At 43.0% G+C, this 14,800-nt stretch overlaps 1 protein-coding gene across 2 annotated transcripts; it reads left to right on the top strand.

The window, feature by feature from the left end:
* The first annotated feature begins 406 nt into the window (after positions 1-406).
* LOC132258367 (neuroligin-4, Y-linked) lies at positions 407-14,476 on the top strand. 2 transcript variants are annotated; one of them, XM_059755674.1, is made up of 9 exons: positions 407-504; positions 9,348-9,565; positions 9,756-9,905; positions 9,970-10,643; positions 10,697-11,070; positions 11,396-11,514; positions 11,604-11,840; positions 11,986-12,672; positions 13,589-14,476. In XM_059755674.1, the coding sequence occupies exons 2-9, from the start codon at positions 9,466-9,468 to the stop codon at positions 13,687-13,689; spliced, it is 2,442 nt and encodes an 813-aa protein (XP_059611657.1). In that variant the 5' UTR covers positions 407-504; positions 9,348-9,465; the 3' UTR covers positions 13,690-14,476. The 2 variants fall into 2 exon arrangements, with proteins under 2 accessions (XP_059611657.1, XP_059611656.1); XM_059755673.1 differs by lacking the exon at positions 407-504 and having other exon boundaries at positions 9,435-9,565; positions 13,591-13,705.
* Positions 14,477-14,800: the final 324 nt, after the last annotated feature.

Raw genomic sequence — 14,800 nt, 5'->3', positions numbered from 1 at the left:
ATCTCATCCAGATTTTCCGTGCAAATTGACAATTTGGACATCGCGGATTCCAATTTTATTTAGATGGCTTTTTTCCCACCGAATTGAATGCTCTTTTTTACCTCGTCGGCCATAAATCCGCGAAAATGTCCTCCAAACGCGCGTTGGAGGGCTCAATTCCATTTCACTGATTAAATTTGCTTTTATTCGCAGGTCTAAATCGGCGCCAGTGGCCGGGAAATGATCCCGGAATGATGGAAATGCGAGGCGGGACTTCGCGAGCTGCTTGAGGAGCGCCAAGATGAGTTGGCGACTGTCGCTCGTCTGGGCCGCGATCTCTCTCGCCCTCGCGTCCTGCTCGTCCGACGGCCTCTACAGGAACGCCAGGCTCAGCCCCAGGATCGTGCCGACGCGCCACGGCCGCCTGCAAGGACTCATCCTGCCGCTGGAGTCCTTCAAGTTCCTCAAGCCGGTGGAGATCTTCCTCGGAGTTCCGTACGCGACGCCGCCGACCAAGCTCAATCGGTGAGTGCAAACAGAGCATCCCGACCAGATTCCTTGAGAGTCCCGAAGCGTCCTCGAGAGAGCCGGAAACTTTGCGGCCTTTTCACCTCTCGAGTTGTGCCACAAACAAACGCTCATAAATCAGCGCAAAAGTTTTGGGCCGCCCAAAGTGTGTCCTCGAATGACTAATCAGTCCCAATTGACTGAAGCTGCATCGATCCTGGCCATTAGGCGTCCTGTGAGCCGCAGAGAATCAATTGGCATTGAGACACAATCCAATTTCACAGTTTGTGCAGCCATCAAACAAATAAACACATTGTGCGACGCTCCATTACGCCATCGCCAAATGCCATAAATCCCACAACCGCTCTATCGCCCCGAAAGTCCTCGTCGGGAGCCGAGTGGGTGGCGTCTTGGGCGCATCTCACGCCTGCAGCTTCCGTGAAGCACTTTCCGGCCGGAATGGGGCGCTCATTGACAATTTATTCCACTCTTCCGCGGATAATGCACTGCCTCACAATGCAGAGCAGCACGGCGATTGTCGCGAGAGTGTCTTCATTCCATCATCGACAACTCCCTCCACAGTTTGCAGATGAAAGGAGCGTTGAGAAGATTGTGAGGATTCGCTGAAGGTGCTTAAATCGCGCAGATGCAAGTCATTTCGCTGGGGTTGGAAAACTGCGACTTGGAAGCCTCTTCTGGCGTCCCTTCTTCGGGAATTCGACTCTCGAGCTTCCAAATGAGGCTCTCAAGTTGCTCGCAAAGTAAGTTCTGCACAAGGAAATTAATTACCCACTGAGGTTCACATGAAAGTTGAAGGATGTTTGTCGCTGATTCGCCCACTTTGTCCGGGAAAGTCTCTTTACGAGGATTCCAATGCATTGCCATCGACAAAGCGAATCGGCGACAAGAGCGAAAGTTTCCTTGAAAACACACCGAGAGAGCAAATAAGATGTGGAAATTAAACTCGAGACTTTCCTGGAGATGGTAATTGTTGATTATTTGCGTCGAGAAGTATTTGTGTGGCCAAAGAAAGTCTCGTAATTGGTCGCCTTTGCAATCCTGATTGGATTTTCACGGAAAACTCCCGTGTTGAGTGGAAAAGGCTTCCAATCAAGACTTGGGCACGAGAATTAATTTGCTGTAATTGAAAAGTTTAATTAGTGGCCCACTTTGAATACTTCATGGTTGAATTTTAAATCTTTTCATATTAAATTTTCGGTGAATTTTCTCCGATGCATTTCCACATAAAGAATAGGGTTTGTAGTGTGTAAATTAAATTAATTCATCTATGTTCTAGTCTCGTTACTTCTTTCTTTCACCTCATTTATCAATAGTGACTGTCGTGGAAGCTCATTTGAGATTGGGAGATGGATGACTTCAATATTGTTTGCGATTCAAGCCGTTCCTGCACGTGGATTTTATCGGTACAGAACCTGAAGACATTCTTCAATTTACTTTTGACTAATTCAATTATATTAAATTCCTTTTCAAATGTAATACATTTGAAGCTAGTGTGGGAAGGAGCTTAGTACGTACGTAATGTTATCAGCATGATTTATACGAAAATACACAGTAGCACTGTTATATTTCTTATGCGGACGTGCAATATCGCTATAATAAAGCGAGAGGACGAAAATCTCATATAAGACATCTACCAAGGCTTACATCTTCCACTTTTGGCTGCGTCGTGGCTGGAATGAATAATGATAGAAAATTCCTCGCAATTCTGCTTTCTTATCGCCTCTTCTGGGGATATTTTCTCGTCATTCTAATTCTAATGACAGCGCCAAATCATTCAGACAGTATAATTCGAAGAGTTGTTATCAAATATCGATCATCATTTCTCAAACAGAACTCTGTGAAATTGACTCAATGGCGCGTTTATGATATTGTCGTCTCGATCAGACAATGATTTGATATCCATCTAAAAAATGTATTTTGAAAATCCAATAAAATATTATCACCTTTCTGACATCTGTCAATCATTTGTGATTGAAATCAATCATGCACATAAATCAGTCACTACCAATATTTGCTTCAGGATTTAGTTCAAAGCCATGTAAAGTTTTGATCGCGGCCAGATATAGCTTGCATATTTCATGAGAATATTGGAAAGTTCGATGAAAGTTCTAATTTACAGCTTTACTACTCATTAATATTTACTACGGGCGAGGGGCGATTTTATTTCAAAAGATATATAATCATTGCATGAGCGGAATTTCGAGTAGATGAATTTCGAAGTAAGCCCATCGACCTTTGGATTTGGAGCTTAACTAGAAGTCATCAATATTTCAAGTTGAAATTCATTATGCATCGCTTTCGTTGGGTAGAAAAGCTCTCTGACTTTTCTAATCAGCTTTCTCAGAATTTTCAACTTCAAAGAGTGTGTCTCTTATTTATAGGAATTTGCTCTGCTTTTATGAGCTCTCAACCAGCCAGACTTCCATATTTTATGCGTATTATTCAACACGAGTTACAGATTGTTCAATTTATTCTAAATTGCTCTATAACTCGCAAGACATGACATGAAATTATCTAAATGAAGTCCACGTGCTTTGATATATAATTCTATTCATAGTTGTGTCTTATTTTGTGCAATTATTTAGTGCACGCGCTTTGCTTGCAGTCATTAGAGTGAGGCTTGAGAATGAAAGCAGCATTTTTTCGTCATTTCCTCTATTTGCATTCTCAGTGCTTCCTTTTGCAGTGCGCACTAAAAAGTTCTTTGTAAAAATAATACTTTATGTACATTCCAGCGATTCTTCTTGCATTAATTGAATTTTTTTCTCTCCACTGTCATTCTCTCCATTAAAACGGGATGGAATGTATTGGATATTTAAACAAATATAGCTCTTTTTCACACTCTCTCGAAGGCCCATCGTGTGAATGGAGTTTTTCCATCGGGAGATGTGAAGAGAAAATGGCACAGTGGACTCAACAAAACCTCTTAAATCCATTTTAGTGTTGAGTTACATTTGAAGCACCCACTCTTATCCCATCCTCTCTGGACCCTCGCCTCTCAATACGCTTTTCTTCTCTTTTATTGTTCGCTTTAGTGAGTACTTGCACAATGAATGCACTAACTTGCCACATTTCACCATTTTCCCCACAACAGTGCTCGCTCTATGCGAAACATTCACATGTTCCATCACTGCATTGTGGTCTTCCATTCATTCCGTCCATTTTTCTCCGTCACCCCCGCACGTCTGGGGCTCTCGCAGGGACGCCTTTTCCAACACCGCAGCGCAAAAACCCGGGGCATGGTGTTATTTTCGAATTTACAGCACACACAGCTTCTTCCACATTTCATCTGCCGCAAGCGATCTTCCAGTTCCATTTACACTTCCCACCATTGTGATAGTTGACACAATTAATTTCTTTAATAACTCTCAATTATGTGTGCGCCGTATACGCTTTGTAATGCCAACACGCCATAAGATGGTCGCCTGAGAGAACTTGCACCGTGGGACTGAAAAAATATCCCGAAACGCGGAAGTTGCATAAATTTTTCCTCAAGAATAATTGCACAGACTAACGATCTTCCGCCATGGGGTTTTGTAATTATCTGGGCGATTCATTTCACTCACTGTCTTTCTACGATAGTTAGAAAAAACGTGCAAGAGCAAGAAAATACTGCAAACTGTGAGAAAAGTATTCATATTTTCTTTCTACTTGAAAATATTGATATATTTTATATCATTCTTTGCCTAATATGATCCTCAAGATTTCTGTTTTTGTGTTTTGGTATTTTTGGTATTGCGTATTTCCTTATAATTGCTTTTCTAGTCCTCAACGTTATCACAGCTCAATAGAATTCATGTCTTCTCTAGTTTCATCTCATTATATCGAGCATTTGTAAGGTATTCTTATGGGTATCCTTTATGCTAACCCGATCGCGTGTCAGATGTTTGAAATGCCCCAAATTCAAAGAATTTGTATAAGGCATAAATGTATGAGTTTACATAATACATATACTTCCTGTGTATTTTCCTGAGGAATTGAGATATCAGGATAAATTAAATTGCATGTTTCTCCCTGCATTTTGTGCATATTTCCCAATGAATTCAGGCAAGAAGGAATTCGCAATTGGTATACATTTATACATTACATTAGCCACATGTCCGTTCTTAGCTCAAGTTGCGAGAGGTCCTCAAGAAGTGAGAGCGAGGAGAGTTGGCAAAACACTCGACAAGACTGAATTTTCCTCCTTGAAGGCGTCCAAACAGATACTTTCGGCGAAGGCGGGAGAAAGTGTGGGGTAAATGGTTGAAATGATGGTTGGTGTTTTATTTCCGGACAATTCACCACCATAATAAATCCCCAAAACGACTCATACATTCTCAGGCACAGCAAGAAGAAAGCTCTGTAGGGTGGACATGAGAAATCGCCGGCATTATTTTCACAATAAAACTACGCATACACATACATTCATACAAGCATTCTAATTGAATTCAAGTGGCAGCTTTTCCACCGATCAATTCTCCTCTTTCATTCATCAAAGGAAGAACAGATACTCGAGTCCCAATCCTTTTCCTCTTGACTTGGGGCGAAAGAAAACACCACAGAAATGCTCAAGCTCAAAGCAGAGAAGGCGAATTGTGCTGCAAAAGAGTGGCTCAAAGGCGAAAGGATGAAGAGAAAACTTTCCCGAGGAGTTTCTCACTTTTATTATATGAGTTGAGCACAACTCGTTTTAGAGGTCTTGCAACTGAAACCAACACAAAGTGTATCAGTTTGGAAGCTTATCAATTTGCCTCTCCTTCACTGAGAAACTTCCACCCTGGGAGAAACTTAATTTTAAAACTTTCACCCAAAGTTCAACTTTTTGTGAACTGTGTGGCCGACTTAAAGTCGGCGTTACAACATATTTTTCCCACTCAAACCCGATCCACATCTTGCCCACGAGGCGCAAAGGAATCCCTATCTCAAGCCACTTTCCTGGCACACGAGCATCTCTTTCTGACTTTCCCGATAAAAATTCACATTCCGAGGCGAGTCTGAGACAACGAAGCGCTTCCTGTTGTCCTTTCTGGCGCGAGACCACGAAATCCCTCGGCGAGGCTGAAGTGATTGGATAATTCAATTTCTCTGCAGCGCCGCAAGCCAACAAATGCGCCTGATTGATCTTCGATGGGCTCCTGAGAATCTGGCGCCTCAGTCGAATCCTCGCTCCGGCGCAGGAATTGTTTCCCAATTTGGCGCCTCGTGAGGTCCTTAAAAGTCCATTTGCGCGACCTTTCACACCCTCTCGAGCGATAATTGCGACTCTATGTCAACCCGAGACGCTGATCCGAGGCCCAGAATCTCTTCTGGCGCTGACATCGATGGACTGCCGGAGAATTGAGTGGGCGTCGCGCCGCAACAGGCTTCGATGAGAAGACTTCTCGATCTAATTTGGCGTCTTCAATCATCCGAAGTGTTGCCACTGAATTTCCGTCAAATGAAGCAAGACAGAACAGACAGTTGTGCAGAGACACTGAATTGGCCTGAATATTAAGCATCTTCTTTCGCTGCGAAGCAAACGAGTGGAGCGAATGCGTTTTTAATTGCTTGCTAATTCTGAATTAATAAGACAAAGATTGATGATGTTTCGAGCACGTAAGGAATGTTTGAGGACGAGGGATGAGTTGCATACGGATTATAATTAATTTTATGGTCTGAGGTTCGGAGCTTTCCCTCATTGTGTGTCTCCACATTTGAGAATCGAGTGGGATTAGGTGTGTAATCACTTGAGAGTTTCATTGTAATAAGATAAATAAATTTTACGTGATCACAAATGTTCAAATAAAGTTCGATGCCATTTATGAGAAGATGAGTTCCAGAGTAATCGAACTCAGCTGAGCAAACACAGTCAAAAGCGATTATCAGCGCGAAATCACACTGAATAAAATCAAGAGCTCCGCCCACGCAAATGCCCCGCCCACTCGTATACATTGTTGATTTTCAGCATTTAATTTCATTAGCATAATTCCTCTGCATTGCAATTTATCCGTTCAGATATAATCACATTTCCGCAACTGAAACCACAAGTGATGAAGTTCTCGCGTTTGATGTGACGTGATATGGTTTCCATGAGTGCTGCAACTTTGCATATTTACTCTATATCACTTTCACATGTCGCATCACTGATTACAGAGACTCTCTACGTGCATACTCGTTATTCTTTGATTTGTTTGTTACCTTTTCCTTGCTTCGCGTCGCAACAATTCTTCCGGAATTGTGAATTTGATGCTCGCAAAAGCTCACATAGCATAATTTCATTCGTCAAATTACACCGTAATATTGCAGAAATTTTATTTAATTCATTATTCATGACTGTTTGCGGTGGCGTTTTGTGTTTTTGTATTCAGTGTGTGTTTGGTCCACTTTAGCGTAATGCATTTATACATGGTATTGTTCGATTTGGTGGGTTTGAAGGAGGAAAAGCCACAGGAAAGAGGAAGCTTGCGGATGGAAAACCGAGTCTTGAGACTCTCTTTGTCCTGGATTCTGCCCTCGTTAGATTTCCAAGAGCTTTTCTCTAGTTGTGACCACAATGAAAAGTGTAGCAAAACTTTCTTTTGCACACACAACAATGACGTAATGTGTTTGGCTTAGGGGTTTGTTCAAGTGTCTAGGGAAGGAAACTTGTCCACAATATTGTCTCTACAAGGCTGCATAAATACATATAGTGCAAATTTATGAATGTGCATTTGCCAATTCACATTTGGATATCAATTCCAGCGGAGCGCACAGTAATACTGTTTGCCCGGTAGTTATTTACCTTCATGCATAAATTCATGGAATCTGCCTGGCATATGGTGTTTGCGTTAAATTCATCAAAATATGAGGGTCAGTGGCGAAGAGTCCAAATTGCATTGATCCGGATGAAGTGGGAAATTAATTAAATGTCCAAGCAATGACAAATTTTCGACCAACAACCATACCTTTCATAATTCATTAAGGGCGATGGGACAGTTACGGCATGATTTGTGAGTGATATTTCATGCCATCCCAGAGACTCTGCAGACCGCAATCGATGCGAAACTGCCTTCCTTCCGCTCGACTGTCCGTATTGACGACAATCCCAAAATACAGTAATACGTAAGCAATTCAATGCTTAGATATTGCCCCTCAATGGAATAGCATTACTTCCGCACTGCTTGCCTTCCATCTGCCATAATGCTAAGATGCTTGGGACTCTCTCGATGATGTATATACACACCATGAGAGTTGCTCAATTGAAGAGCTCACCAAGCGGCATAACAAAGCGCAATTGTGAGATATGAATAAACAGATTTACCGTCAAGTGTTGGAAGACTCGCGAAAATTTATGTCACATACTAATTTCTCCATGAATATTCCAAATTCTTGTGTGGTGTTTTTATTGGGATTTAATGTAAAACACCCCACTACTCATATCAACTTTCCGCTCAGTGTACCATCTGGCCCTGGCCTCATCTAAAATACATACGAGGGTTCGTGAATGACGGAGACGATGCTCTATTAGGGGTTTTTCGTGGAGTTTCTCCACTGAAAAGTTTCCCCGCAACAATATAAGCTGTACACAAATTTGGGACGCTTTCGCTGAATTATGCATGAAACACTTAACTTTTATCTATGCTGTATGGAATTTTTTTTTTTTCACCCCAAAAACAATATATGAAAAGAGGAAGAGACTTGTAGTCTCTGCTATATGTTTATCACAAATGAGAGCTTAACTTATTAGCATTGTTGACAAGATTAATTTGTCCAAACTCATAATCATGATAGAAGATAAGATTGAAGATTTGTGGTTAAGTTCGCAAGACTTTAACCATGTCTAAAAACATATTTGCAATAATAATGTGACATATGTATTATTTTAAGTTAACCGAAGATTGGAATGAATTTGTTTCATACTTAATCTCGAGTTGATCAATACTTCAAAATGTTTTGCAAATCTTGTAGTTTCCTGAAAATCTTGTCGAAATTAAGAAGTTATATACTTATGAATTTTTAAACATGTTAATTAAGTTTTTTGCAAGCATTATTCAATTACCAAGAACAATATTTAGAATAGAAAAAGAAAAATAACAGCATGTTTTGCACTTTTTCCAAGTGTTGGACAAATTAATTAATGGAAAACAAACTTTTTTTTTAAAGCATTTCATTTCTACGACGAGTAAAAAGAATTTCTCACAAATTGCAAATAAATGGTTTTATATTCGAAACACTGCAATATAAGAAAAATAATGTTGGAATTCTGGCAAAGCGCCATTGCTGGAAGCGCTCTCTTGATTACTCACATTCCCATTTTTTCTGCATTTCGGCATTATAATTTTAAATTATATACAATTTCACACCATGTGCAGCACAAAAGATGCTTCAATTAAGAGTTTGAGTGCTAAATTTAGGAGAAAATTCTTGCCGTCGAGATCTTTTCATTTGCACAAAGGCGAATTGAGACTTTGAGCAAAAATTTGTGAGCTGTTTGTTTACCAGTTTCACCCACAATTATTAAATCACACCCCGGGTGATTTAATAAAAGGAATTAGTGGGGGTGAAAAGCTTTTGATTTATCATGAGTATACAGAGTATCTGGCGTAAGTTGGGCGTTGCGTCACGGCGGAAACCCCATCCGGTAGTCTCTGTGCGAAGTTGGTACAAAAGGGAAGCCTTGGGGGTAACATTCAGAGAAGTTTGTGATGTGGAAAATGAGAAGAGTGATAAATCTCCTATATATCACATGATTTTCTTCAAACCTGGGGCGCCAGCGTTTTCATGATAATTGTATTTGTTCGAAAATGTCTGACGAGAGCTCTTCAATCAGTGCTGAATGCGAGTGAGGGTGAAATATAATAATGATGTAATTTTTTCCCTTCGCTTTCCTCTCTCAACAGATTCAGTCCCACCCGAACGACGTCGCCGTGGGACGGGATCCGGATATCAGACAAATACAGTGCCGTGTGTCCTCAGAGGCTGCCAAAAGTAACTAATGAGACTCTGGCTCTTGAAAAGATGCCAAGAGGCCGATTAGAATATCTGAAGCGTCTGCTGCCATTCCTGCAGAACCAATCCGAGGATTGTCTCTACTTGAACGTCTTTTCTCCGGTGCACGGTAAGTGTTTCCAATGACACTCGCAGCCTCTTCATGTACATTCAACGCCCCCTCGGCGTCGGTATCTTTTGCGACGCCGTGCGAGAAGTAGTTCATGGGGCGGGAGTGAAAAGTCAACAAGATACACATATCGCATCCTCACCACCTCTCCCTATTTATCTCCTCCAATTTCACCCACGTCATTGTGCAGCTGCGACGGCAGAGAAGAAGCTTCCTGTTATTGTCTTCATACACGGAGAGTCATTTGAGTGGAACAGTGGCAATCCATACGATGGCTCAGTCCTGGCCAGCTACGGAGACTTAGTAGTTGTCACACTAAATTATCGATTAGGTATATTAGGTATGTGCACAAATCCCATTCCAGTGCATCAGCATGTAAACTCACTGAGCCCGTGACTTCCCAGGTTTTCTCAATGCCAATCCGAGCCCTCAAATCCGAGCTCGCGTGGCGAACTATGGCCTTATGGATCAGATGGCGGCGCTGCACTGGGTGCAGCAGAACATCGCCAAGTTCGGCGGCGATCCCACGTCAGTGACACTCTCGGGTCACGGCAGCGGCGCGGCATGCATCAACTTCCTTATGACGTCGCCGACAATGGTGCCGGGTCTATTCCATCGCGCCATCCTGCTCTCGGGCTCGGCGTACGCGTCATGGGCCATCGTCGAGGACCCGGTCGTGTACGCCCTGAAGCTGGCCAAGGAGCTCAACTGCACCATCCCTCAAGACATGATTAAGAGCCACGAGCAAATTGTCGATTGCCTTCGTGATATCCCACTCGAAGACTTGCTGGCGGTCGACATCGAAGCGCCCAGCTTCCTTTCCGCCTTCGGGCCGTCAGTGGATGGAGTTGTGATAAGACGGGGATTATCGAATCAAGACCCCGATCTGCCAGCGGCCATGAAGCGTTCCCAGGAAGTGCGATACGATCTCCTGTTCTCCGTGGTGACAGGAGAGGCTCTGTGGCGGTTCAGCAATGTCGACATCCTGAACGGCTTCGAGGGCGAGCGTCGCGATAAGATCATCCGGACGTACGTCCGCAATGCCTACACTTTTCACCTCAGCGAGATTTTCTACACGGTGAGTGGCTCGCAGTGCACGCTTTGGCGAGAGTGACACGCACCCAATTACAGGTCGTGAACGAGTACACGGACTGGGAGCGGACGTCACAGCATCCCATCAACACGAGGGACGCCGCAGTGGCGGCTCTGTCGGACGCGCAGTTCGTGGCGCCACTTGTGCACACGGGAGACACGCTGGCGCCTCCGCCGGCGCTGCCCGGCCAGGAGAAGTCCGGCCCCAAGTGCTTCTTCTACGTGTTCGACTACCAGACCAAGGAGGGCGACTATCCGCAGCGCATGGGAACGGTTCACGGCGAGGACTTGCCATACATCTTTGGGGCTCCGCTGGTGGACGGCTTCAGCCACTTTCCCCACAATTACACCAAGGCAGAAGTGTCTCTATCCGAGTCTATAATCCTCTTCTGGAGCAATTTCGCCCGATCTGGGTGAGGAAAAAATCATTTCTCAAACGAATGAAGAGTCTTTCTGAATTAATTTGCTGGTCCATGCGCTTTTCAAAACACTTCGGAATCTTTAAAATTGGTAAAATTGATGTATCATTTAGTTTAAAGTGTGACTCTCACTTTATTCCTCTTTCACTTGTCGGTCAATTGAGATTCTGGCCAACTCTCTGGCTTTCTTTCCCGTGCGCACTGGAGCAGCCTTTAAATAGGGGTGTGTAGTTAAATGGGGTGGAATGTTGAGCACAGATTTCAACCCTCTCCCGGTTTTGTGTTGATGTAAATTAATGGATTTGAAGTGAAATTGCAGGAATCCAAATGAACATCACAGGCAAGACACTCTGATGGCAGCATCAAAAGAGAGGAATCGCTTTAGGGGCATAACATGGGATGAATATGACCCTGTCCATCAGAAGTACTTGGAAGCTGGTATGGCTATTGATTTTGAATCAATTGATTTCACTTATGCAGGCAGTGTGAAGTGACCGCTATAAAGCAATCCATATATCGTTTGGCAGGGATGAAGCCAAGAATGAAAAACCACTTTCGAGCCCATCAACTGTCAATTTGGCTGAGACTGATCCCTGAACTCCATCGGGCGGGGATGGAGGATGTCATTGCCAGGCATAACTTATTCAGAAACCACGACAACATGGATCTCTATGATGGTCTCGTGAAGCCAGATACGCTGTCTCGACTGTCATTCCTCGAGGAGACACTGCGACGTGGAAATTCCAGTGAAATTGCGTCATTAGGTGCGGATGAATAATGAATAATACCTCTGACACTGTCAGAATTGCGGGAACGCACGTGGGGTGGGACAATGAGAAATGATATGGAGCGGATGAGTTCTATCTGTTTTAATGCACCCAACTTTCTGGCCCATGCATATTCCTGTAGGTATCACCACCGTCGAGCCGTCCTCGCTGACAACGTGCATGCCTGTGGGGAATTTCACCACACTCGTCGCCACATCCCTCAACAGCTCCACAAGTGACACGCTGAGCGGCGACTCGGGCTACGCCGCCTACTCCACTGCCCTCAGTGTCACCATCGCCATCGGCTGCAGCCTCCTCATCCTCAACGTGCTCATCTTCGCGGGCGTGTACTACCAGCGCGACAAGACGCGCCTGGAGGTGAAGAGTCTGCAGAAGCAATATCAGCAGCGCGAGATGCACCAGCAGTCTTACGACCCGATCAAGCACGCCCACTTCCACTTGGGACACTCGCAGTCATCGAATGTGATTGTCGATGTGGAGAATCACGATTCGGGCACCATTCTGCTCTCGAACGACATCAAGTCGCCGCACATCTGTAGCAACAGCATCCAAATAAATACGACTGGCGGATGCATTCAGACCAAAATTCCACTGACTGACTCCAGCACCGGCACGTACAAGAGCCGAAGCGAGCAAGTGACGCTGCCCATGAAGAATGCCCAGATATTCACCCGGGGCGGCGCTGGGGCGACATTCACGGGCATGATGACACTGCCCAAGTCCACGGGAATGCAGACGCAGCAGCAGATCACGTACAGAACGGAGTGCACGACGCTGCCACGGAACACAAACAGCTCCACCATGACAGGTAATTATGACTTGGGCGGAGAGATTGCCTTTTTCACCCTCAATATCTTCCTTCCACCGAAATCACCCGGCCACTGTATCAGCATCATGCACTCACTCGAGTGACACAGTGGAAATCACGACATGGCAAATTGCCAAATACACCATTCCTCAAACAATTCCAGAGCACATACACTCTCCTCCGAAATTGTGTGATTTATATCCTTTTCCGTCATAAATATTGTCAGACATTTTCTCCCCACTTCTATCTCAATGTTCATTTATTCGTCAAACACTATCAATACTTTTTCGGCTCCACAACTATAAGCTCTACTATTCAGGGTTCGCCGCACGAGAGGTTAATATATTTTTTTATTGCAATCCATCACTCTCTGGGAACATTTTTTCTGGCATTCTGGCAGAAGTGAATTGTGGAGATTATATGTAAATAGTGAGTTTCCGTTGCGGTGCGGAACATAAAGACTTTAAGAGCAAGAATTACACTGGTATGGGCGGCGCTTTCGCGTGGGCGGAGCGTAAAAACACAATGGTTTCTTTAAAAATATTTCTTTCCTCTCGTTGATTACTACATAGTTAGCCGAAAAAAATCATTACAAAAGTCATTATTGTATCTGACTATTAATTTAACAGAAAATGTGTTTCGATTTGTTTATAACTTTTTTATCTATATATTTTAATTTATATTAAGTTAATGAATTATTTTGCTTCAATTTATGAGCAAATATTAATTTCCAGTATTCAATTTGCATGTATATTGCAAATGTCATTTCCGTGGAAATGCAATTTTTGTATTTCATCAAATTCATATTAATAATTTGTTAATTAAAATTATTTCATTTATCAATTTTTCGAGGGCCACTTTGAGAGCGACTGTGTGTGCTTTTCAAAAGGAGGTTGATTACATTGTTTTCTTTTAGAGGCTCATCCAAATAAAACCCGTTTGGAGGCATTTTCGGCACTAAAGGACGCTGTGACTCTTCAACTTCTGATGCTGTCTCTACATGTGTTGGGAGCTTAGTGAAATCTGTTAGGTGCCTCGAGACGTTGGCCTAAATTAAACCACAGCACATCGAGGATTACTGCAGAGAGTTGGTGCCCTTAAAGTGTTCTTCGCGTTTCAGGGTTGACAATTAAAATTCCATTGTCGTGACGTTGAGCAAGATTTCGGTGCTGCACTTGCGAGCACGTGCAGAGAATGGTGAGTTCTGAGCATTTGTGTGGTGCAATGAGAAGGTGCCAAAGCATCTCCAACTATTATGATTCTTAGTAATTAAACTCTCGAATGTAAATATCATACTCATAGTGTTTAGCTATAAAAACATCATCCTTAACATGACGGAAACTGCTGTTGATATTAATTGGCAGGAATTCAAAGTGAGACACATCAGCTGCATTTGCATACTATTTTGCTGTGAACTGTGACGAGAGGGTGTTTCAACACGGGCTTCAATGTATCTTGGGTTTTGAGAGATAATGCGACTATCGATGTAATTTCGGATTGTTAAGTTACAGTGAGAGTTGTCACTTCGCCACTCCGTAATAGAATAATTGCAGAAACACCCTTTGAAATGCAGGGATGAATGAGAAAAGTAGAGTAATTGCGAGATATCTGATGCATTCAACCCGCATGAAAAGATAATGAAGCACAGAGTTGGACAGCAAAATCAATACTTGACAATGTGACGATTGCAAGAAAGTACAGCTAAGGAATATCTCATATTGTGTTTGTTTGATATGCCATAGAAAAGGAATCAAATTGTATAAAAGAGTCCGTAAAGGATGGAAATAAAAATTGAAATATAAGTGGAATAAGAATTACCAAATGTGTTTTGCATGTGCCGTCTTTTATTGGTTTGTGCAGAAACTTTTCGCATCGTCAAATGCAATTCGTTCGTCGAGTTGGTTGGCCATTTCCGCCATGTGAAAAGTTTTGCGAATAAAATAATTCCGAAGACATTTCATGTCTCTTCGCCTTCACTCTTCATGCTCACCATCATTTGTATCCAATCCAGCATCGCAGTGTTTCACGTTTCGCTGAATAGGTTTCCGCGTTCACTGAAGTTTTTTCAATAATGGGAGGGAATTTTTCATCGGAAAAGTTTCTACATTTGCTCAACAGTGCGCCAAAG

Source organism: Phlebotomus argentipes, unplaced genomic scaffold, assembly GCF_947086385.1.
Source record: "Phlebotomus argentipes unplaced genomic scaffold, Phlebotomus argentipes genome assembly scaffold_4, whole genome shotgun sequence".
Lineage (NCBI taxonomy): Eukaryota > Metazoa > Arthropoda > Insecta > Diptera > Psychodidae > Phlebotomus > Phlebotomus argentipes.
This window is presented reverse-complemented; position numbering and strand designations above follow the sequence as displayed.